This window comes from Kwoniella shandongensis, chromosome 5 (genome assembly GCF_008629635.2).
Source record: "Kwoniella shandongensis chromosome 5, complete sequence".
In the NCBI taxonomy this organism is placed as follows: domain Eukaryota; kingdom Fungi; phylum Basidiomycota; class Tremellomycetes; order Tremellales; family Cryptococcaceae; genus Kwoniella; species Kwoniella shandongensis.
In genome coordinates, this window is record NC_089291.1 from 567,778 (window position 1) to 590,437 (window position 22,660).

At 50.8% G+C, this 22,660-nt stretch overlaps 10 protein-coding genes across 10 annotated transcripts; 6 read left to right on the forward strand and 4 right to left on the reverse strand.

Moving 5' to 3' along the window:
- Window positions 1–30: 30 nt before the first annotated feature.
- CI109_102900 (uncharacterized protein) lies at window positions 31–1,430 on the reverse strand (the record flags this gene model as incomplete). The annotated part of the gene is made up of 5 exons (XM_065967207.1): window positions 31–258; window positions 317–325; window positions 477–632; window positions 686–958; window positions 1,005–1,430. The coding sequence occupies 5 exons, from the start codon at window positions 1,428–1,430 to the stop codon at window positions 31–33; spliced, it is 1,092 nt and encodes a 363-aa protein (XP_065823279.1).
- Window positions 1,431–1,564: 134 nt separating this feature from the next.
- Window positions 1,565–2,865, reverse strand: CI109_102901 (uncharacterized protein; the record flags this gene model as incomplete). The annotated part of the gene is made up of 3 exons (XM_065967208.1): window positions 1,565–2,149; window positions 2,204–2,528; window positions 2,603–2,865. The coding sequence occupies 3 exons, from the start codon at window positions 2,863–2,865 to the stop codon at window positions 1,565–1,567; spliced, it is 1,173 nt and encodes a 390-aa protein (XP_065823280.1).
- Window positions 2,866–3,192: 327 nt separating this feature from the next.
- Window positions 3,193–5,334, forward strand: CI109_102902 (uncharacterized protein; the record flags this gene model as incomplete). The annotated part of the gene is made up of 12 exons (XM_065967209.1): window positions 3,193–3,382; window positions 3,443–3,606; window positions 3,678–3,712; window positions 3,770–3,905; window positions 3,958–4,031; window positions 4,081–4,104; window positions 4,156–4,328; window positions 4,403–4,574; window positions 4,625–4,721; window positions 4,772–4,856; window positions 4,904–5,023; window positions 5,090–5,334. 12 exons carry the CDS (start codon window positions 3,193–3,195, stop codon window positions 5,332–5,334), a joined length of 1,515 nt encoding a protein of 504 aa, XP_065823281.1.
- Window positions 5,335–6,220: 886 nt separating this feature from the next.
- On the forward strand, window positions 6,221–6,799 carry CI109_102903 (uncharacterized protein; the record flags this gene model as incomplete). Its single annotated transcript, XM_032001290.1, has 4 exons — window positions 6,221–6,401; window positions 6,475–6,542; window positions 6,600–6,610; window positions 6,679–6,799. The coding sequence occupies 4 exons, from the start codon at window positions 6,221–6,223 to the stop codon at window positions 6,797–6,799; spliced, it is 381 nt and encodes a 126-aa protein (XP_031864180.1).
- Window positions 6,800–7,309: 510 nt separating this feature from the next.
- CI109_102904 (uncharacterized protein) lies at window positions 7,310–7,921 on the forward strand (the record flags this gene model as incomplete). Its single annotated transcript, XM_065967210.1, has 2 exons — window positions 7,310–7,320; window positions 7,621–7,921. The coding sequence occupies 2 exons, from the start codon at window positions 7,310–7,312 to the stop codon at window positions 7,919–7,921; spliced, it is 312 nt and encodes a 103-aa protein (XP_065823282.1).
- Window positions 7,922–9,280: 1,359 nt separating this feature from the next.
- On the reverse strand, window positions 9,281–11,916 carry CI109_102905 (glycerol kinase; the record flags this gene model as incomplete). The annotated part of the gene is made up of 8 exons (XM_032001292.1): window positions 9,281–9,583; window positions 9,637–9,847; window positions 9,901–10,017; window positions 10,067–10,515; window positions 10,576–10,708; window positions 10,758–11,121; window positions 11,170–11,369; window positions 11,423–11,916. The coding sequence occupies 8 exons, from the start codon at window positions 11,914–11,916 to the stop codon at window positions 9,281–9,283; spliced, it is 2,271 nt and encodes a 756-aa protein (XP_031864182.1).
- Window positions 11,917–12,466: 550 nt separating this feature from the next.
- Window positions 12,467–13,579, forward strand: CI109_102906 (uncharacterized protein; the record flags this gene model as incomplete). Its single annotated transcript, XM_065967211.1, has 3 exons — window positions 12,467–13,325; window positions 13,375–13,430; window positions 13,478–13,579. 3 exons carry the CDS (start codon window positions 12,467–12,469, stop codon window positions 13,577–13,579), a joined length of 1,017 nt encoding a protein of 338 aa, XP_065823283.1.
- A 39-nt stretch (window positions 13,580–13,618) lies between these two features.
- On the forward strand, window positions 13,619–14,796 carry CI109_102907 (uncharacterized protein; the record flags this gene model as incomplete). The annotated part of the gene is made up of 6 exons (XM_065967212.1): window positions 13,619–14,005; window positions 14,114–14,305; window positions 14,354–14,363; window positions 14,412–14,530; window positions 14,578–14,655; window positions 14,704–14,796. 6 exons carry the CDS (start codon window positions 13,619–13,621, stop codon window positions 14,794–14,796), a joined length of 879 nt encoding a protein of 292 aa, XP_065823284.1.
- A 2,001-nt stretch (window positions 14,797–16,797) lies between these two features.
- On the forward strand, window positions 16,798–19,869 carry CI109_102908 (uncharacterized protein; the record flags this gene model as incomplete). Its single annotated transcript, XM_065967213.1, has 6 exons — window positions 16,798–16,824; window positions 16,877–18,209; window positions 18,325–19,315; window positions 19,363–19,551; window positions 19,600–19,692; window positions 19,755–19,869. 6 exons carry the CDS (start codon window positions 16,798–16,800, stop codon window positions 19,867–19,869), a joined length of 2,748 nt encoding a protein of 915 aa, XP_065823285.1.
- Window positions 19,870–20,132: 263 nt separating this feature from the next.
- Window positions 20,133–22,538, reverse strand: CI109_102909 (uncharacterized protein; the record flags this gene model as incomplete). The annotated part of the gene is made up of 10 exons (XM_032001295.1): window positions 20,133–20,399; window positions 20,478–20,810; window positions 20,869–21,005; window positions 21,060–21,455; window positions 21,498–21,600; window positions 21,658–21,780; window positions 21,824–21,899; window positions 21,953–22,108; window positions 22,172–22,337; window positions 22,415–22,538. 10 exons carry the CDS (start codon window positions 22,536–22,538, stop codon window positions 20,133–20,135), a joined length of 1,881 nt encoding a protein of 626 aa, XP_031864185.1.
- Between the last annotated feature and the right edge of the window lie 122 nt (window positions 22,539–22,660).

Below are 22,660 nucleotides of genomic sequence, written 5' to 3' on the forward strand. Positions count from 1 at the left end.
GGGGTTCTATCTACTTTACACAAGCATGAGTTATGCCCTTGAGACCCCCTGAGGTGTGGCTGAAGCACTACCGTGGACTGTACCGGGCGAAGCGAACTCGCTACCATGTGTCATTGTCGGAGAAGCATAAACGTCTTGAACCAATTTCAGTCGTTCTTGTTCTCGATGTCGTTGTATTATCGCTTCTCGTCGTTCGTACAGCTGCAAGAATGTTTTGCGGTGGAAGTAGTTCATCGAAGCAACGGCGTGTCTTCCGACCTGTCCAAGTGTCAGCGTACCTCGTGGCAATGAGGTGTGGGACCAAGGTAAGACATACGGGGTACTGCTGTATCGTCGTGAGCAGTTCCAAGGCATTGTTTGATACTTGAGACCAGCGATGGAACAGCCCATTGGCTATTGGCAGCAGACCTCCCCAATGCGCCGGAAGATGTGAGAGAAGCTATCTGTCAGCTATGTCAAACACAAGATTGACTCACCTCGACGACCTGATCATATGTCTTGACCTCACTGGCTAGAGCCGAAAAGATCGCTTCTGCCTCTGCATCAGACATGTTTTTCCCCACTCTCAATCTGGCAACTTGATGTTGGACGTCAAACTGTATCGCACGTCGTTTCAACCTTGACGCCCAGTCCTGCCAACCAAATACCATCAGTCCAGGCACTCGATTATACAATGGCCACTCACCTTGGCGTAGAGTTTATAGCTCTTGGTCTTGCGCCACGCATCTATCCTATATCCGTTCGCCCACATCTCTCTCTGTTTCGCAGCTTCGTCCGCGAATACCGCCCCACTGCCGAGTTGTCCCTCCCGATAGCTCACCGAAGGACATCCGATCTTGGTCGTTCCTGTATGTAGTGATTCTTGGTACGCTGCGAGTCTGACGAAACGGTTGAGATAGTCTGTGAATCGAAGTCGGATGTTGGCTTCACCGTAATGTGATGCCATGGCAGAGAGGATCTGCAGGCGGGTCAGCTGAATACAGTCGGAGGGAGATTGCACTCACCTCTTCCATGAATTGGTTGTCTACACAATCAGCCTTTGCGATCGAATTCATCTTGGTTTGAGGCGTCCCCATAGTCATATCGTCTTCCACTTTGACAACCGATGGACTAAGACTCGTCTCGGATGATCTCCCACTCTTCATCGATCCAACAGCACCGGGTTTTAAGTCTTTTGAGACCGTCACTTTCCCCGTTTCAAGATTACACAGCACGTCCCATGTCATTGGCAGTTCCTCGAATCGGGGATTCGTCACTCCCGCCACGAAACCCGAAAACTCCTCGAGGACATCCAAACTTGCCAAATTGGCATAGGGGAATGCGCACTCGGTCATACCGCGAAGGACTTGACCGCATCCGGAGCCAAGAGCACATGCCGCGAGAACCATCCGTGCGACTTGGTTGGCAGGGAGACCGTGTCCGAGGAACATGACGCGTTTGTGAGCCAACAACGCGTTGAGTATAAGGATGATCGGATGGGTAAGTGAACCGTTGGTATGTAGTTGTGGGTGGAAAGGTGCAGGGAAAGGGGCAGTGTTTTGTGAGAACGTTTGCACCAGTTCGATCAACGAATACTGCTTGTTAGCGCGACTCCCACACCACTAGAACTTACATCTCCGACATCCTCGTCGAACACCGTCATGGGTATTCTTATCGGTACGGTGATCTTCTTGAACCTCGCTTCAGTCTCGAAGAAGTGTGTATCCCTCGGGACGCCCTTTCTTCTCCCGGCATCACCGTATCCCATATCGGGGGTCAATCTCCCCTCGCGAGAAGGTGGTGTAGCCAAATGGATCTGTGATGAAGAGCTCGCACTGCCTTTCCGGACCATCCTAGCGCCAGAGGCAGAGCTCGACGTCTTGTGATGTCCCTTGTAAATCGCCCGTGGTCCCTCTTCACTGATGGGATTGCTGTGTCCCGCTTCACTGGTCTCGTCAAAGGTCTCTTTTGTCCCGCTGGAAGGATCGAATATACCGAACTTTTCCTCGAATAGGTCTTTCCGTTCAGACGAGCGGAGGAGGATTCTCTCGTAACGGGATAGCTTGGGCATACCAGCGGTGGAGATTGCGTTGGCCGAGTCGAACAGTTTTGCGAGGATTTCAGGTGAAGGCGAGATGAAGTATTCTTCCAATGCGAGGAGTAGTAGTGGCTACGGGACTATGTCAGCATTATCAAACGGAGGTACAACAATAACTGTACACACTTTGTAAATACCGATATATGGGTTCGGTGTACATATAGCCATAGCTTTCACCATCGCTCCTCTTCTCATACTCTTGTCCTCTTTCATCCTCACGCAATTTAGGACATACAACAGTCCTCCTCCAGCTACACCTCTTGTCGCCCGACTGGAAGGCATGACACTGGCTCTCCGATCAGACTCGGCTGATACGCGTAAGGCGGTGGACGATGATTCGTGGGATAACATGGGAGCGACGGCGGACGAAGCGGTTTGACCCAGATAGAATATCGTCCAATCTTCGGGACGGAGATGTGCTCCGTCGGGCAGCATCAGTTCAGCCAAGCGGCTAAGCAAGTGCACATCAGTCTCAGCAAGCAGGCTTCACCATTCACTTCTGATACTCCGCATAACACCACTTACTGCTCATCCGTGCCGGTAGGATATGGATACTGATACGCTAGCGTCGCTCCTGCATCAATATCAAATTCCGCCAACAAACAAAAATGGACCGCTTCCTCCTCTTCTACTTCAGCCCCTCCGCGTATCCCATCAAAATCCGTCTCTTCGTTCAGAGGTGTGTGCGCAAGCTCGCTCTCAAAGTCGCGTTCGGTAGAGCCGACTGTGAAGTTGGATCGAGCGGAAGGCGTTTGAGGTGGGAAGGACGATGGCGAGGTGACCGACATCGTGTGTGTCCGCGGAACCAAGGGCCGGAACCGTGATAGACAGGGCTGCACACCGAAGCTTTTACAGCGTAGTCCGACCGTAAGGTTGAGAAGTCGTGCGTGTTGGCAAGGTGATGGTGAATGCAACAGCACAATTGTTATTGTTGTCACATTTCACTCCCACTACTCTGACCGCGTTTCATGTTGATTGCGGGGCCACACTAGACAACTCTCTTCATGCCTTCGCTTTCACGCGCACCGATAATTGCCTTATCCTTCCTCTCTCATGCTTCTTTAGACGTTGATTCCCGAGCTCTGACATTACAACTGTCGTACTAGCCACTCACAATGGCCTACACGGACGAAGAGGACTCGCATCTGTATCGTGCCGGCCCGAGTCGATCGACCTCGTCCTTGGCTTTACACCATCTCGCTTCTTCAGCGCAGTCGTCCAAGAGAGGGTCAAGAAGAGGATCTAGAGATCGTGAGGTACTTGGAGGGTCGCCAGACCTCGAGCTGGGACAGAGGGGAGAAATTCGTGAGTAGCACCCATGTAGACTTGTTACGCCGAGCTGGCACACTAATGATGTTCTTGTAGTGTTCAAAGCTCCAGACGATGAACATGACGAACATAGCACGACTGCGCCATTACTGTCCGCCGGAACAAGAAGGGAGTCTATCACAGATGAGGAGGAGGAATTGATACTAGCGGAGGGGTCGCATTTTGCGGCGACTGGAACGTTGATGGATGCGATAACGAATGTGGGTTGCTATTGCATCTTTCGCTATCTAGCCGGCGTTGATTACCTGGCTGATTGCGAACCTATTTCTAGATGGCGAATTCCATCATAGGAGCCGGTATAATAGGGTGGGTCATCCTCCAGGAGTCTTTTGGCTATCAACAAGCTGATATGTAATTGTGTAGCTTGCCATATGCCGTCGCTCAAGCAGGCTTCGTGATGGGAATATTCCTCCTCATATCTCTCGCTTTCATATCAGATTGGACGATCAGACTGGTCATCTTGACGAGTAAGCTGAGTGGGAGAGATTCGTATACCGAGGTGAGTACTAGCACAGCAAGACCGAAGGGCGAGAGCTGACCAGGAGGCGCAGACCATGTATCACTGTTTTGGACATTTCGGAGCGGCAGCAGTATCGTTCTTCCAATTTGCATTTGCTTTCGGCGGGTGAGTTGGGTCTTCTTACAGAGTATTGTCTATCGCTAACAAAGCACAGTACTGCCGCCTTTCACGTCATCATGTGAGCTTCATGTCCTTACCCGATGGCCAAGCTGACGATTCCCTACTTCAGCGGCGACACGATTCCCCGAGTCATTTCATACATCTTCCCATCACTTGCAGAGCATGCCATCCTACGTCTTCTCGTAAACCGAAAAGCCGTTATTGTCCTGTGCACATTATTCGTTTCCTTCCCCCTCAGCTTACATCGAGATATCGTCAAGCTGTCCAAATCGTCCAGCTTTGGTGAGTCGTCATTCAAGCATTCTTATGCTGACCATACACAGCGCTCGTATCAATGGGCATCATTGTTGTTTCAGTGCTTTTCAGAAGCGTCGCTGTCGACCCGTCATTACGAGGCTCGTCACTCGATACCTTCTCCATCATCCGGCCAGGGGTGTTTCAAGCCATCGGTGTCATCTCGTTCGCATACGCCTGTCATCATAACAGCAATTACATCTATAAAAGCATACATGTGCCGACTCTTGATCGGTAGGTCCGAAAGTGAGAATAGTCTATGCAATGCTGATCTTGCCGGTTAGCTTCAACACCGTGACACATATATCTACGGGGATCAGCTTGATTGCCTGTTTGCTGGTCGCTGTGTCTGGTTATGTCGTTTTCACCGACAAGACAGAGGTGCGTGTTCAGTCTTCTAACACGCAATGGGCGTGCTGACCTGGTTGCAGGGAAACATCCTCAACAACTTTAGCTCAGATGACTGGGTTATCAACGTCGCGAGGTTTTGCTTTGGAGCCAACATGTCAACGACTAGTGAGTGGAGAGCTTGCTGAATTGGCCGAGGCTGATGTTCCGTCTAGTCCCCCTCGAGGTGTATGTGTGTCGAGAAGTCGTCGAGGAGTACTTTTTCAAAACACGACCATTCAGTCAAACAAGACATGTCGCTATCACCTCTGCTGTAGTCTTCATCACCATGGGCAGTGAGTAGTACTCCTCCTCCTCTCATTCAACGTCGATGAATAGCTGACTGATCGAACCTTGTGTAGTCGCCTTGACCACCTGTGATCTCGGTGTTGTGCTCGAACTGGCCGGAGGTCTTTCCGCTTCAGCCCTCGCGTTCATCTTCCCCGCTTCTGCATATTTCGTCCTTACTTCCGGACAATGGTATACAAAGCAGAGGTTACCGGCGCTTCTAGTGGCGTGTTTCGGCGTGGTGGTGTTGGTGTTGAGTTGTGGCCTGAGTATTGTACATGCTTGGAATGGGGAGGGAGGTAAGAAGGAATGTAGTTAGCATATGCATGGGAGTCATCGATGGCGAGCGTGCAACTGTCAAAGTCAAGATGACCCTATGATGTTCAAGTCAGATAGGGCCATGACAGATAAGTTATCGCTGTGAGCAAGGTATTGGACGTTCTTGGTGTAGTATGCCTGGTCTGGTCAAGCATTGTCAACGCGGTCCAGACTGCTCCGAATAACTACAAGGTCAATGACGATCATCTCCGCGAGCGAAGTGACTGACATACCCCACTTTTTTGGTATCTTTTCCCTGAACTCTTAATTTACTTTCCATCATTGACGTTTTTACTCAATCTGCTTCCCATTTCCCCTTAGTCCGAACGTAACATACGCGTTTCCCTCCTCCCGCTCGTGTCGTTCCCCCTCCACGTCCGAGCATGTGGGAAGTACGACAAGCTCGGAACGGTACAGTGTACAGTGTACAGCGTACGGTGTGATGACGTCGGGAGGTATCGGATGTGGGGTGGGGCAATATGGAGAGGGTTGTGGAGATGGATGGGATGGATGGATGTCTCGATGATTGTTCGATGATCGACAGGGTAACTTTTGAAGTTTTAGGTGGCGACTTGATGTTGTTGGAATGCATATTAAGACTTGATCATATCCTTTTACAATCTATCGAAGATAGACAATACACACCGAGTCCTATACAACATACAGTAGATAGATAGATAAATCATCACGAGCATCATCGAACAGAAGAAGAGTCAATAATCGCGCTCGATCATATCAACGTAAGACAAAGGAAACAAAAAGACTCCGTGTCGCACAGATCACTCCTTGACGACCGACCAGCACGGACCAGCCCCGCACACCTACACACACACGCGCACTACTGTACTGGCACAAAACCTTCGATCGCGTCCTTTCACCTCTTCATCATGTCCACACATCGCCGAATTCGTTCTTCCCTCTCTTCGCTAGACGACGTTTGGGACCCATTACCCAGTACTAGACCCACAAGTGAGAAAGACAACCAACCAGGATTAGGATCAGGGTCAAGCAGAAAGGAAGGGATGACCAACGAAGTTTATGGGACGAAACATGATGAGTTGAGAAGAGGTGAGTGGCGAGTCCACACTCAATGCGAACGACATTGACATGGTGAAGGGTGATGCTGATCTTGCGTGTCCAGAACGACGACCAGAACAACCGCCATCTCAGAAACGAGGGTTCTTCAGTCGGATATTGAGCTGTACATGTGTGAGTCTGTTTCCTTTGGCCAATCACGACCTCTTGCTGATTGATCTCATTACGCAGTTCGAGTTCGAGTGAGTCTGCTTCTGAAGCCACCAGCGCAAGTTGCAACTAGATCTGACCCCTTTCCCCATGTGTGTAGTGATAGCGATCCAGTACGAAGATATCGTTCGAAATACGAAGAGAAATATGGAGTCCAGCCGCAAATGTCAAATACGGCCGAACCTCACAATCCACACAATCGTCATGAGACGACGGAATAAGCGTTTCTGGAAATTGAAGGGCACGGTTGTATAATTTTCAGGTTTTGGGGGCATCACGATGTAATGGGTCTGTATAATATGCTATGCAAGCTGATTGTGTATCCCTAACGAAAATTGGACAAATGTATCTTCCAACCTCTACATCACAGTGGAAGAAAGCTTCTTACAACCTCCGTCGGCCGTCTGCAACAAAGTCGAGGCTGTGATAATACGAGGCAATCTCTCTGCTTCGAGGTGTGTACCTCATACAGGCAAATGGAAGTAGCACAGTCGGGCGTGTGTGTGTATCTAGCACGGACTTGAGAAGCAGAAGCAACGAGACTGTGCGAGGGTTATGAAATGAAATGTATGCCACATTGCATCAAACCACCTTCTTCTTCTTTTCTTCTCTTCACTTATCCACTTGCTGAAGTGTGCTCAAGTCACTGCATGATATTCGCCTAACCACAATACAACGATGAGTGAGTAATCTCGGCCCTGTTCATCGGTTTACACAAGTCCACCCCTCAAATGGTGCTGACGTGAGTATAGTAACAAACGATAATCGCGACTACGAGGTTCTTCGTCTGCGAGGCGGAGGATGTTTTGCCTTCCTTGACAAGGTGAGTTGCGTTTTCTCCCTCATTCAAATAACAACTATAGCAATGACGACACTGACAAATAGGACGTAGCGACGGTAAGTCCTTTTCGACGCACCGTACGAGAGTACTGCCTTTTGCCACTGTTGTTGGCACCCACTTACTGTATCCAGGCATGGGATTTGACACTTGTCTGCTCGTGGATCACTCTCTATATGTCTCACACTGATGTTTTATTTGTAGTAAGAAACGCTCCGGCAGCAGCAATTCACAGCTCCTCGACAACACAACCGACGTTGCTGCTCACACCGCAACGACCAATAAAACCCACGGAGGTGTAGCTGGAGCCGGGGTTCACGCCGTGCCTCCTCCTATGATCGTGCCAATTGGCAGTGGGGGTGGACATGGTGGGCATGGACACGGTCATGGGCATGACGCAGGTGGTGGACACAGTCATGGAGGGCATGGTCACGGAGGGTTCAGCGGCGGTGACGGTGGTGGTGGTGGATTCAGCGGCGGAGGCGGTGGTGGTGGTGGGAGTTAGAATGGAGAAGAGGTCAATATGACGTATCATGATATGTGCAATTGTTGATGAAGAGAGTGACGATTAACACGAGGCGATGTATATAATATATGAGACGCACAAGTGATGATACAGTATATCCATACTGGACAGTCAATATGTAATATGTGATATGAGGTAAAGTGGGGCGACGAAAGATGCAGGAGGTTGGGCAGATCTGTGCCGACATATTGCTGTTGCAGAATCACCGTAAAGCTGTACATGTAAGAGAACGCAGCGCTTTGATCGGGATTGGGGGATTCAGTGATGTGTGTGGATCAATGCCCCTTGGGAGTGGAGCTACCGTTGAGTCGTGCAGCTACGACAGGGGAAGACTGTACAAGTTGGAACACACACACACTACCGAATCTTCCATGCTCTTCGTCTTCTTCCCTCGCCCAGACAAAACAGACTGGATACATACTGTATTTGCCAGCTCGAAACAAATACATGATGAGTGAGTGAGTGGTATGTATCTCCGGGTATCGACCAGCTTGAAGTTTCATCTGTTGAGAGAACTAGATCCAACTCCGAACGACCAAGTTCGGGTGCTCCGCTTGAGAGGCGGCGGATGTTTCAGCTTGCTTTTTGGTAATGTGAGTTGGACCAAGATTCAAACAGACACGTAATGCAGTGCGCATCCGCTGACACTCTTAGTACTGGACAGCGACGGTGAGTACGGTACCAACACTCGCACAGAAAGCACGATTACGTATTTCAAAGCAATGTGCTCAGTGCTGATACACAAGCAGACAAAGTACTCGCAACGAAGAGGGGCGACTCCAATCTCATACAAAAAGACCAAGCTTCTTCTCGCCTTTCGCAGACGATTCGACGGGGATGTACCTCCCTCCTCACACCCATAACGCAATCCATCGTCCATATCGTCATTTCGAACAACATCATCGTCAACCGAACGACAGCACCCCTTCGAATCATCAAAATCAGTCTAGTCGACATGGCCTCCGCCTCCGAGGCGTCTTCGACCAACATCATGGACTGAGGGTGAGAAGCTCGTTTGAGGGCAGTCTTGCCGATGGTCGGGATCCAAATGTTGGTTTTGGTGGGGGCGGAGGTGGCGTCATAGGAGCAGGAGGAAGCGGAACCGGAGGAGGCGGCGGTTGTTAGTCACTTCAGCTATCGGTTGCCCGAGCTGTGCAAACATTGACAGGAGATTCGCATGCATGTATGTCATGCAATCGTCGGAGTGCACACGTTAGTGGGTTAACAGTTGATAGCAGATGTGAGTGAGTTTCACATCCTCGCGACATCTAGGTTTTGCATTTATGCTTCTCACGTCTACCAAATACGCCCCCCCCCCCTTTGTCTACCCCGCTGACCCTAGAACAACCTCGAGAAGCCACTCTTCTTCTCGTACTCTTCTTCCTCCTCATCCTCCTCTTCCACAGTGTGCCATGACTTGGCCCTGCTCACGGCTCGCTCCCAGCCCTTGATCTTCTTAGCTCTTTCCTTTGCGTCAATCTCCGGCTCAAACGTGTGGACACCGGCGGTGTTCACTTCGGCGAGAGTCTCGGGGTTGTTTAAGTCCCATCCGAAAAGACCAAGGGCGTGAGCAGCGAGAAGGGCGGATCCGAGAGCGGTGGATTCTCGCATGGCGGGACGAGCGACGTTGAAGCCACCAATCTGAAGGTGGATCAGCAACTGATTGATAGTACAGGTACAGAAAGGATACTCACATTCGCCTGCAATTGCATCGCCAAGTCCGAGTTGGTAACACCTCCGTCCACCTTCAATGTTTCCAGCTTGTTTCCGCTCTCTTTCTCAATGACGTCCAAGACCGCTCGAGTTTGGTAACAGACAGCTTCGAGAGTTGCACGCGCGATATGCGCCGAGGTGGTGTATGCAGTGAGACCGATGATTGTTCCGGAAGCTTCACGGTCCCAGTATCTGAGGACGACTCATTAGTGGAGAGCGAAGAAGGGAACAATTACGTCACTCACGGTGCGAGCAGACCAGAAAAGGCAGTGACAAAGTAAACACCACCAGTGTCCACGACTGATCCCGCAAGAATGTCCATGTCCGCTGACTCCTCGATCAACTCCATTTGATCTCTCAGCCTGCGAAAAAGAATTAGCGGGTGATGAAACCCAAGAGCGATTTACTCACCACTTGATGGCGGAACCAGCTACGGCGATGGAACCTTCCAATGCATACACAGGAGTGGCATCTGGACCCGCTTGGAAGGCGATGGTCGAGATCAGGCCGTAGTCGCTTCTGACGATCTCGGAACCAGTGTTAAAAAGAACGAAAGCACCGGTGCCGTAAGTACACTTCGCTTCACCCTTTCTCAAACACTTGTTACCGACCAAAGCGGCTTGCTGATCACCGATGATACCAGCGATGGGGACGTCGGTGAGAGGAGTGTCAAGGTGCTTGGAGATGGTGCCGTACACCTCGGCAGAGGAGACGATCTTGGGAAGAACTGAAGGTCGTATACCGAAGAATCGGAGGAGAGGGGGGTGCCATTGAAGAGTTTTGAGCGAGATCAAAAGGGTTCGGGACGCGTTGGTAACGTCCATGATGTGAAGACCGCCCTTCTCACGTCCGGTGAGGGCCTGAGCGGTTGGGGGAGGGAGGGTCAGCCTGGGTCCTGATACAGCGAGTTCACCACTCACGTAGACGAGCCAAGAATCAACGGTACCGAACATCAAGTCATCGGCCTCGTGAGCATCTCGAACAACTTGTTGGTGATCCAGCATCCATCGGAGTTTGATGGCAGAGAAATATGTGGAAAGGGGAAGACCAGTGCTATTGAGTGGTCAGCGTGGGACTAGCAAAGGGTATTGAGCAAACTTACACATCCACCAATCCCTCCTTGCCCTTCCGCCGTCTTGTAGAGCCGTTCGCTTTGCCCCGCCCGGCGAGACCAAGACCCTCCATCGCCTTGCCAATGGTACCAGCCACGGTGGCAGTAGTGTCGACGACATCCCCCTTTTCGCCGAACGCTGCGTCGTCACCTCCAGTACCAATCTCGACATCCTCTTGCACGCCATGCAAGTCCTCCTCCTCATCGTCTATTTCCAGACCCTCCTCGTCAAGCTTCTTCTCGTATTCTCTCACCACACCGAGGGTTCGCGCGTCGTCCCATACGATAGCGTTGCAGAGAGGTTTACCGGTGGATCGTGACCATGCGACGGTGGTTTCACGTTGGTTGGTGATTCCTGTGCAGTGGGTCAGTCAAGCACACCTACCGCGACGTTGTTACTCACCAATACCCTTGATACTGGATCTGGACCAGCCCATCCACTCGAGCTTCTCGACAGCCTTGTTGATACAATCCGTCATGGCGCTGACCAATGCCTCAGGATCATGTTCGTGCCAACCAGCATGGGGAAGGATCTGCTCAAACTCGGCTTGATGTTCGGCGATGATCTTTGCACGTTTGTCAAAGATAATGAAACGGGTTGAGCTGTGGGACATGAGTGTCAGCTTGAAAGCAGACAAAGGGACCGGCAAACTTACGTAGTACCACAATCTAAACTACCGATGAATTGACCATTCCTCAGTTCTCTAATGCCGTCGAGAGCGCTGAAGCCCGCAGCACCCTCGAAATATGATCTAGGCGCAGAGGTGAAATCATTGGCAAGGGGAAGAGTTGGGGAACCAGCACGAGAGAGGACAGATGGAGTTGCTGGACCTGAATAATCCTCCCTCCTCATTGGTCGAGGACCTGAGGCCATGGAGGATCGTCTGGAACGGGAGACAAAGGAGTTGCCGTCCCCACCTCCCGGATATTGGTTCATCGAAGGTCGTCTAGAAACGGATGCACTCTGAGAAGGTCTACGAGCGACGGGTTGCACGATGGAATTTCGTCTGGAGACTGCTGGGGAAGTCCCTGGGGAGGTCTCGAAGACTGGGGTGAAAGCACCTGGACCAGAGGGAGTCGTTGCACCGCCAGAAGCGAGTGGTGAAGAAGTCTTCACTGTCGACATGGCGAGATCAGGTGCTCGTGACATTGTTGATAAAGGTGGATAGGGCTTAGACAAAGGAAGGAGGTGTGTACTTGAATGATAACAGATTATGGAGAAAGGAAATAATATTCAAGGTGGATAGCCTTTGAGAGTGGACGAGTATGAGGTCTAACTTGCTAATCTGGAAAAACGGATCCCTACCTAGGGTATATGCGTATATTGTCTATTACAAACGTCATCGGAGCAGAGCGGCCCGGCGGGGGGGAAAGGGAAGAACAACATCCACAACACCCACAAAATGGGATAACTCCGCAGAGTTCCGCAATTAGTCTCGGCTGGAACCCTGGGGAAGTGAGCCTGATCAAGGTGATGTCGATGGGTCTGGATCTTGAGTCAGGAGCGTAGTATCAGCCACAAGACCGTCGAAGATAGGATAAATCAGCCACACGTTTTTGTCCGTGCATATCAGACTCACTTTGTCACCTGCCGCGTGGTCAGGGATCGCCATGATGTGTATGAAGTGATGAGAGTCTCTAACTTTATATCCTGACACGTCTCGTAACCTCTTGTCACAAAACACCAATACACAACAGCTATGCCCCCGAGAACATCGAGATCGCCATATGGCGTCTCACCGAAACAGAAATGGGCATCGAGACAACCCTCGATATCCCAATCCAACTCGTTCCCACTCTCGTCCGTAGGGATGTTACCGCATGGAGGGGTAGGAGTGCCGAGACCGATCAGACGGCCGAAGAAGATCCTCTATCTTTTGGTGATTTTCTTCTTGCTCTATTGGTTTGGGATAAGACATGGTCTCGGTATAGAGAGAATACCACCGCCACCGTTGGGATTCGCTGTGAATGGAGGTAGAAGAGGGAGACGGTCAGCGTTGGCTTGGGGAGACAAGGGCATGGCGACTTTGACAAATCCCGTACCACCGGGGACCAAGGCTGAACATCCGATCTACGAATTGATGGAACGTGCCGAAACTCGATGGACGAATATGCTGGCATCGCAATCTACGACACTCCAAGCAGCCGTCGCTGAATACAAGAAACGGTATCATATGTCACCACCGACCGGCTTCGACGTTTGGTTTGCGTTCTGTCAAAAACACGGTATCAAGATTGTCGATGAGTACGATCAACTCATGAAAGACCTGCTACCCCATCATGCGCTTCAACCGGCCACCTTTCTCGCAAGAAGTAAGGCCTTAGACGGACAGTCATTCACATATACCTTGGATATTGGGAAAGATCGAGTGGATCTTACAGGAGAGAGAGCAAACAGCGCGAGACCGAAGCATCTCAAGAATCTGATAGGAGGATTCAAGGATGACTTACCAGAGGGTTTCTACTTACGAGTAACGGGGAGTGATCACGATACGGGGAGTGTAGTGCTGGGCAAGGATCAAAGACAGAGAGCAATGGAGCTGGTCCAGAAGGGAGAGCGTGAGTATGACCAGGGTGTAACAAAGCTGATTTGGAACAGATTTCGAAGAGGCTGAGCTGAAAGAGCTGGAGAACCCGAATAGAACGCCTGCATGGGGATGGTTTGTGAGTGGAATGCTGCTTGAGAATAGGCCTCGCTGACTCTGACACAGAAAGCATGCCCTCTCGACTCCCCGGCCAATATACGACCAGGTGCCGAGAATGCTACCGAGGATGTGCTTCGTAAGTCCCCTTTCGAGATGAGCCCTTACTAACCCTCAGCCAAATCATTCATCTTCGATCACCTCCCGACGATGGACTTCTGTGAATATCCCGAGCTTAAACGACTTCACGGTGCCATGTCACTCGACTACGCGCACCGATCTCCGTCAGTGCTCAAACCCGTTCTCGTGCTGTCCAAATTTCCCGGCGATGCGAGTTTCCAAACCACACCTATGGAAGCCTATATGAACATTACTGAGGAGGATGTCCCGTTCCTCGGCGTGTGGAATGAGAAGACGGACAATAGGTTGTTCTGGAGGGGTTCAACAACGGGTGGATATGGTGGACAGAGAGATTGGAAGGAAAGCCACAGGATGCGACTTCACCTCATGATCAACGGTCCTAAAGGTGGGGACTCGTGGTGGGATCAGCAACTCCGCGAGGTTATGGTGCCAGATGGTGAATCGGGTTACAAGGTAGTGAGAAGATGGGAGAGGGTTCTCAGCAAAGCTTATGCGGATGTCAAATTGTCCGGACAGCCGGTGCAGGTGAGTCATTCAGTGTGAGATTGCCCTGACTCGACACAGTGCCCATCCGCCGAAGTATGCAAGCAAGTGTCAAACACGATCGAGTTTGGACAAAAGGTCTGGCCAGAGCAGGCTGCTGCGTTCAAGTATAATCTGGATGTCGACGGAAACGGGTGGTCCTCGCGTTTCCATCGGTTGTTGAGTACAGGCAGTCCTGTACTCAAGTTCACCATGTTCCCGGAATGGCATATGGTGAGTCGCATATGCGTGAAATTATGCCTAAGCTGACGATGTATGCAGCATTGGCTTAGTGAGCACACTTGATGTCGGCTACAGGGCCGCGCTGACATTTCCCTAGCACCATGGTACCACTATATCCCGTTGAAGCCCGACTACTCTGACCTGTACGACATCATGGCGTTCTTCGTTGGGCCTGTTGATGAAGCAGGTCACGTTGACACGAGCAAGGGGCATGACGTGAGTGCAATGGCAACGAGGGTCATGTCAATCTAACGCTTTCACAGCACCTCGCACAGAAGATTGGCGAAGCAGGTCAGCGATTTGCCTTGGACCATTGGTCCTGGGTCGACATGCAAGCTTATGTGGGTGTTCAATGTTACAGTGAGGATACAAGCTGACGCCAGAGACAGACCTTCCGACTCTTGCTGGAGCTGCAGAGATTACACTCGTTAGATAGAGATATGATGAGTTATAGAGATCCAGAGGTACAGCGCCAAACATAGATAGATCAGTTTCATTTCGGGTAAACGAGGGAATGTTTCATTATAGCATATGCATGATTTGATACAGATGAACCAGTCGCTTTCCGTCTTGGCGACATACCAGAATGAAAACGAGGCATCTGTAATTGTTCTTCGCTAGAAGCAGGACAGTGCCTTGAACCTAATCAAGATCCTTTTCCCCGTGTTGATAGACTGCTGCTGTAAGTCTGCTCGACACGACGCCACGGTGGAGCACGTGGGGTTAGGATAATGAGCCGAATAAGTTGACGCTAGGGAACAAATGGCGTTGACCAATAAGACGGAGAAGGGGGAAGGTGTGGGTGGTTGTGGTTCTGGTCGTGGTATAGGTTTAAATCCTGAGTTTTGGGCTAAACTGGTCACATGCCTCTCGCGCGTCAATATGCATATCATACTAGGGTCACATAGTGCGATAGTTGTGAATCAGGACGAAGTTGTTTGATACAGCAGTCCAATCGGTGCAAACGGGCATATAATTGTTGATGCTAAAGAAGAACCCAAGACTGCGCGGATGATCTGACTGATTGATTGATTGACTGATTGACTGACTGATTGCGTTGGAAAAGCTCCGTCGATACAGGGTCTGGGTTGGGTTTGCTTTTCACCCTACCCGCGTGGTATAACCAACCTTACACGTTGTCTAGAGGAGAGGAGAAGAGTACCCTCAATTCAAAAGCAAGCTCAATAATAAACCCTTATCGTGCCTGACTGAAGGCCAGATGCAAGGGGGAGGAGCAGGGAAGAGGGGGGCAGAGGGACTACGAGTGTACGCATAATCGTCCGGCTATAGCAGTGTATGTATCATGGTGATATAGGATTGCGTACCCATCACCAACCCTCTATTGCTTACTATCCTTCTATTCTTTCTGTTACGATAGAGAATCAATTTTGACAATCTCGCATCCCCATCAGCTAGTGTACTGTCCTGGTCGACTCGTACACCCCAATCGTGCACTCGTGCATTCGCTCTGTTCAACATACAATCAACGATCAAAGTTCAACGACACAACACAACACACACACACTTACACAGCGGGGCATTCCGATTAGCAAGATATACGTTATTTCCGCGGAACGATTAGCAACGCTTCTATCAGGAGATTGATACGCGGGAATTAAAACGACTGGGTCGTTCTGTCTCGTGGTGAGGAAGGGTGATTGGTATACACGGATAACATCACCAGCCGACGGATCCTGGACGACAACGGATACCAACTCGTTGTCAGCATTCAAGAACTCACAGAATCCGATTGCAGAAGGTGAGTTAAACGTCGTTGCTTGCTTTCTGCTTTCTGTTCTTTGTCTTATCATCCAATCAATCCTTTCACTTCCACTCCACCAGCCCATTGTAGCTACGTGCGTGCGTCGTAATCATCGCGCCAAAGACTTTTGCAATTAGCAATTCCCTTGCTAATCAATCGTCTTTAATCAAAAACCTTTGACAGTCCCATTACCCGCAATCTCCCATCAGTAGTCCACACCTATCCTTCGAATTTTGGTCTCGATCACTCTCGTCTTATCTTCCTTGTTGTTCTTGTAACGCGGCGGAAACGAATCAATCGATCACGACATTGTATAGGGGAGAACTTGTAGATCTCATCTTGGTGAGTTGGAGTTAACTACACAACTCTGTGCCGTCGGTTATACCTACCCCTTTGCGCCGAAGGGGTACTCCACACCCGCAAGCAAATGCATGCCGCCTACTTTCGCTCGACTAAGCTTTCTGGAATACCAGCTTAGTCACCTTTCCGCCTTCCATCCCATCTTTCGTCTTTGTCAACTCCAATTACTTGCCGTACTATCCTGTCCACAACACCACGATTGTCGGGACCCCACTGACATCTCACATCTTTTGATTCACCTGTAGTAAGAACAAGCGACAATCCTCAAGGGAGTCACAACTCTCGCCGCTTAGAGCGAACTCTGCCCCAGTTTGGCCCACGACTGTCACTGGTCCTTTCCTGAAATCAGCCGCAACACGGCATGTCGTACCAATGGCAACCCCCGAGTGTGAGTGATCTCTTATGTACGGACGCGCTCGAAGCTGACCAATCCTGTACAGTACGACACACAGCAGTATGACTTCACGCAGCAGAGCGAGGACGAGAAGCGCTTCGGTCAGGGTGTGCTCGACTTGACAGGTGTCCCGCAGCCGAGCGTGCCGTTCAACTTTCCCGGTACGAATGGGTTCCAGAATGGGGCCATGTTCAACTATCGCCCTGCTCTGGCGTACAACGCCAATGGCAACACCTATCCTACTCAATCACCTTCCACTTACCCTACCAACCCTCCCTCCGGTTTGTCCACATCGACGACGCCAAACACCGAAATCGACGTCATGACCCCAGGTCTCACCTATCCATACAACAATTTTCAGACATATCCCCAATACATCCCGGGTGACTATCAGAACACCGATAACTTCCCTCCACCGCCACTGTTCAATCCTTATCAACCTCCTGTCGCCGATTCAAGTAACAACTATTACCAGAATGGGCAACAGCAGGGGACCATCTCCCCATCTCAACTTGGTCAGGACCAACCGCTGAAACCGACGAAAAGCTTTAGCGACCTGCTAATGGGCAGTAGAGAGTCCTCTTCCTCGTCGAGCTCCACCGAGGGTACTCACGATTGGAACGGCAATGTGCTTGAGGATTGGACCAGACCGCTGAGCCGCGCATTGGGTCAAGACAGTAAACCCCCATCTACATCCGACTTTGCGTCTAAAGCGCCTTCAACTGGCGTATTCGCTGTCCCCAGAGCTCCTAATGTCGCCCCCACCACCGCCGCGGCCGCTCCGTCGCCCGGTGCCCTGGACGAGGCTATCAAAGATTATGTCAACTCGCCAAACCGTCTCGCAGCCGGAGAACGAAAAATCGTCGTGATGAGTCCAAAGGTCGGCCAGAAGAGCTACGGTACAGAAAAGCGATTCCTCTGCCCTCATCCTCAGGCTGCTTTGATTGGCGGTGCTTGGTGGATCAAGTCTCCCGATGGGTGTCCTGTCTCCCCTTGTCAGCCCCCTCGAGTCAACATCAGTCTCACCGGCGAGCAACCTGTCAAAGATGCCATGGTCAGTTGGACCAACGTCAGCGGACAGAGCCTTGACGACAAGATCAACACACAAGCAATGTCGGCCGGTGACAATCCTTTCCTCGGCAATGTCGCGGGGAAAAACTTGCACATCTCGGACAACGATGGAAAACGACGGGAAGTCAAGGCGGTGGTGACTGTCAAGTCACCGGCAAGGCACCACTCTGGATCACAAGGCTGGGGCCTCGCTAAAGGAACGATGAAGGAAGTGACCAAGGACGAGGTGATTGGCGTGTTTGAGAGCAAAGAGATCAAGGTAATCAGCAAGCCGAGCAAGAAGAAGTCGAGCGCAAAGTCTGGAGAATGTGAGTGTATACGTGGTGGACCATCGCTGACCCTTAGTGATCATTACTCATGGATCCACCGTCGCGCTGTTCAACCGAGTCAAGTCCCAAACCACCTCAACCAGATACCTCTCAGTTGTCCCCGACTTCACTCGCATCGCTGGGTCAGATGGCAAACCGGTTACTGGCGCTGTCCCTCCAACCTACTCCACCGACCGCAACGCCATGCCGGGGTTCACCGCCGACGCGAACACTTGGGAATCGTTCATCTTGTGGCTTGTCGATCCTAACAAGCAAGGCGGACCTGGTCTCGGCCCTCCACCCCATCCTGACTGGCCCAACCCGCCCGCCAACATCATCGCCCCTAGTCTACTCGCCCCGGCGATCCGATACAACTCGACGGTCGTGCTGCAATCGCTTCAAACCGGTGTTATCTCACCGGTGCTGGTGATTCGACGGATCGACTCGGAAGCTGATGCTGTTGGTATGGACGGGCACGTCTCGGAGTCACCTACATCGCTTCCACCAGGAGAGCTCGCTGGAGACCTTGTCTCGCAATTGCAAAAGGTCGCCTTTGAGCTGTATCAGCCCGACTTGATGGACCACCTCCAACGTGACTCGAAATACGGCGGGTTCTGGCTATCATGTAGTCAAGAGGCAGTGTCTCAGCAGTTTGTGCATGCCGATCGACGATGGAATGCCGTTCAAATCCCTCAAAGAGGCGGATCGAAACCGAACAGTGTGCCAAACACCCCTCAGCAACGGTTCGGTGTCCTGCCCATGACCCCACACACCTCGTCGATGAACCTCCCCTCTACCCCGTCCTCACCCGTCAGTTCATCGTCGTCCTCGTTGGATTACTTTGGGGCTCACTCCCGCAAATCTTCCTCACACTCGCTCATGTCGCCTCCCGTCAACGATGCGCCGCTTCCTTCGACTGACGGTGGACCTGTCAGGAGACATAGAACCGGGTCGGTGGGTCGAGGACCTCTGAATCGACCCATCAACAGGAAACGGATGTCGACAGATGGCTCTTCTACTGGTTCGTTCGAGTACATTTCTACGCCGTTGAGTCCGGAAACTCCGCGAATGGCTTGGACTATGGACGTGGGAGACATCTGTATCTGGTGAGTGTTAATGTCAATATCAGGAGTTGGCGCTGACACCCATGCAGGAGTATCGTCAGCACCGAGCAGACAACGTATACTTTCTACGTCCCGCCATACGCTGAGACCCCCGCCGAACCATTCGCTCCCTTCCCTATGGCAAACAGATTACTCGCTCCGAACCTCAGTGCGGACCAGGGCTTGGCAAAATATCAACATCAGTACACCACAATGGCTAATATTCCCTTGGTGACGCTGTGAGTCGGTCTGCGATACTCCAAGATTGTAGCTAACGACCAGTTCAGGTACGGCAAGAACTTTGTGAAGCGTCCTGATGGTGGTGCGCATCATCTAGTGTATTTTGGCGAAACGCCAGCGGCTCATAACGAGGTCAGGTGGTGAGTTGATGCATTTTCGACATTCGTCATGACGCGATGCTGATACATTGTAAATGGCGCAGTGGTGAAGTGATGGCTGCCGCTGAACCGCAATTGAGTCCAGGACGAAAGACGTCCATCTTCCTCGTTCGTGATGACGGACAATGTGTCATCCCTACGAATCTGACATATCCATAGGCAAGGGTGTTGTTCATGTTTCGGTTTTCCATTTGCATCGGATCGTTGTTTGTATTCAATTCTTGGTTTTGTGTATGGTTCTCATCCGTCCGGGTTACGTCTATAGATGATCGGTTGATTGATTGGGTCAGAGACTAGGGGGTTTATGATAGCCGCATGTATCGTCTTGAGCGCGGCGTATAGAGTGAATGATTGATTGATTGGTTGTTTGAACCAAATCTATGCATCTATAAGAGCCCCATAAATTGTCCAATTTGATATTGCTATCTAAACCCTTTTCTACCTTGTGCTGTCTTGCCCCTCCATCGTTTCACTAAGCTCGTCGCAGCCAAGAACAATGCGCCCGAGCCCAGTACGACACCGAATATACCGAATGGGACATGGTTAAATACTGAATCGTGGCCTTCCGGATCACCGTCACCACCTCGAGTTCCGAATAATCTCTGTTTGGTAGAAGATAGGGCTGTGTTGCCTGATAAGATAGATTGGACAGACAAGAAGACTGATTCGATAACAGGTTTATTGTCGTCCTGAACCACGAAAAGCAGGATCAGCATTCTGCCTTTCATTATTCCTTCCTTGTACTCGAAGTGTTGTTGTTAACCCACCGCACTCTTCTTCAACCTATTTGACAATCCTTCAAATTCCACCCTCACCCCATCCAACTGCTTCTTCAACCTCTTCCCGCCCTTTTCCAACTCTTCAAGCTTATTATTCAGCTCGTCTACATCTCGATTCCCACTTGACGTCTTCTTCTTGGATGACCCACCACCACCGCCTGGTCCGCCGGTGATCTGTCCCTGTTCGTATTCGTGTGGAGGTGGTAAGAAATCGGCGTCAGAGACGGGATTGGTCAACCTTTCAATCTTGTGATTGATAGTGTCCATAGCTGTGATCATTGCCATTTGGTAGCTGACCAAAGCCTCGGCAACACGTGCATCCTACATCGCACATCATCCTTCAGCTTCAAGTTACAACGAGCGTAAACATGCAACTCACGAAAGCTGCTTGGATAGCTGGGTTGTTGGGGTCCGCCGCGTCAGACGCTGCTTTCGCTGCGATCGCTTCGGGTGAATCGCGTAACCGCCACGGTTTATAAGGCTGTCCATCCTCGTCGGGCATGTCGATACAGATGACTACGAGGGATTAGCTGGGCAATGACTGGTCGGGTCGCGCAGTGGCCAACTTACTATGTTGTACTTCGCCATTGACGAATTCGTCCTGGAACATACCCCTCGCGCTACCTCTATTGATGAGGAAGGCAGTAGGTTTCCCATTTTCTGGCGCTTTGGGACATGTCGGTCCTCTGATTCCTCTAAACTTGGCATTCTCATCGACAGTATTTCGCAATACGGTGAAACTCGTAGCGGAAGAAACGACGACTCCATATCCGAAATGATCTCCTTCAAAAGTATTATCCGTCACCGAAGCAGAATGGACGATAGAATCCGTATCGTCTGACCAGGAAGATGGACCGATGACAATCCCGACTTTGAAGTATCGTCCAAATGCGTGGAGATGATTATGATGAACTGTCACAGACATGTAATCGCCCTGCCAAGGATCGTAATCGACGAGATTGATTCCTGTAACACAGTCAGCCAGGTCCACGATATACCGTCACTCACCTCCTAAGACTACACGAGTTCGCGAATAAATGTGATTGTTTCGCACTTCACTACCTGCTGATCCGAAAAGCACAATTGCACCGTCCGTAGTATCGTACACCACCTAGAATATATATCCATCAGCGCGATCGTTCCACTCCGTCGTGAGCACCTTACTCACATTCCTCTCGACGAGCGAGTCTTTGCATGCTAGACTGATTCCGTCCGCTCGAGGATTCCCATAAGGTGGATCTTTCTCGTCATTCCCGTCGTAGTCAGGGTCCCATTCTTCGCCAGCGGGTCCCTAAAAAGGTATTAGCATAACCTAACCAAAGTTGTACACGTACTATTTCGTTGTCCACTATGTGTCCCAGTCGACATTGCTTCCTGTCCCCTTCTCTGAAATGCAGCGCGCTCCAGCCCCTATTAGGTGGTCAGCCCTGGCCAGCCATACATAAAGAATGAGCGGAACTCACCTCGGCTCGTAGAGCTTACAATCTCTGACTGTTTGACTCTCCGCATTTCCCACTTCTATCAGCGCGTCTCCTTTGACGATACGCAACATGATAGGTCTATTCCCGTCAATCTCGAGCGAGCGTATCATTGCGTAAGAACATTGTTGACAGTCGGCCCTGTTTCCACACATCAGCGCGATCCATTAAGTTGATCAAGCGAGGAGTAGTTGTGTAGCTCACTTGATCGCCGTTGCGACGTTTGCACCTTCAACGATGAGCAAAGCTCTTTCTCTCCCCTTTGGATTACCCTCGGTCGTTATCGTCTGTCGTTCAGAGGTGAAGACGATACTAGAGTTGAGTCGATGTACGGAACCAGGACAAAGAGTGACGGTCGTTCCAGTGCCGCCTAAGCGCGAAGATGACGACAATGTCAGCTACCTGGAGACGGCGAACGAAGCTGTAGTCTTGGACACGCCTACTCACCTGTTCTAAACGCCTCGTTGATAGGTTTCTCGTTACCCGACGGCAAGCATTTTGTCGTCGTCGGATTCTTCACAGCCGCCGAGATGACAGGTAGCAATAGCAAAGCCAGCGAGGAGAGCAGCATGGCGAGTGCTCAATGCCACTGATCATATATAAACACGAATAAGAGCGTTGAACAAGAGGTGATGTTTTTGTCAAGTCATTATTGACGCGTTTTGACGATGAAATAGTCTAATCTCAGGAACA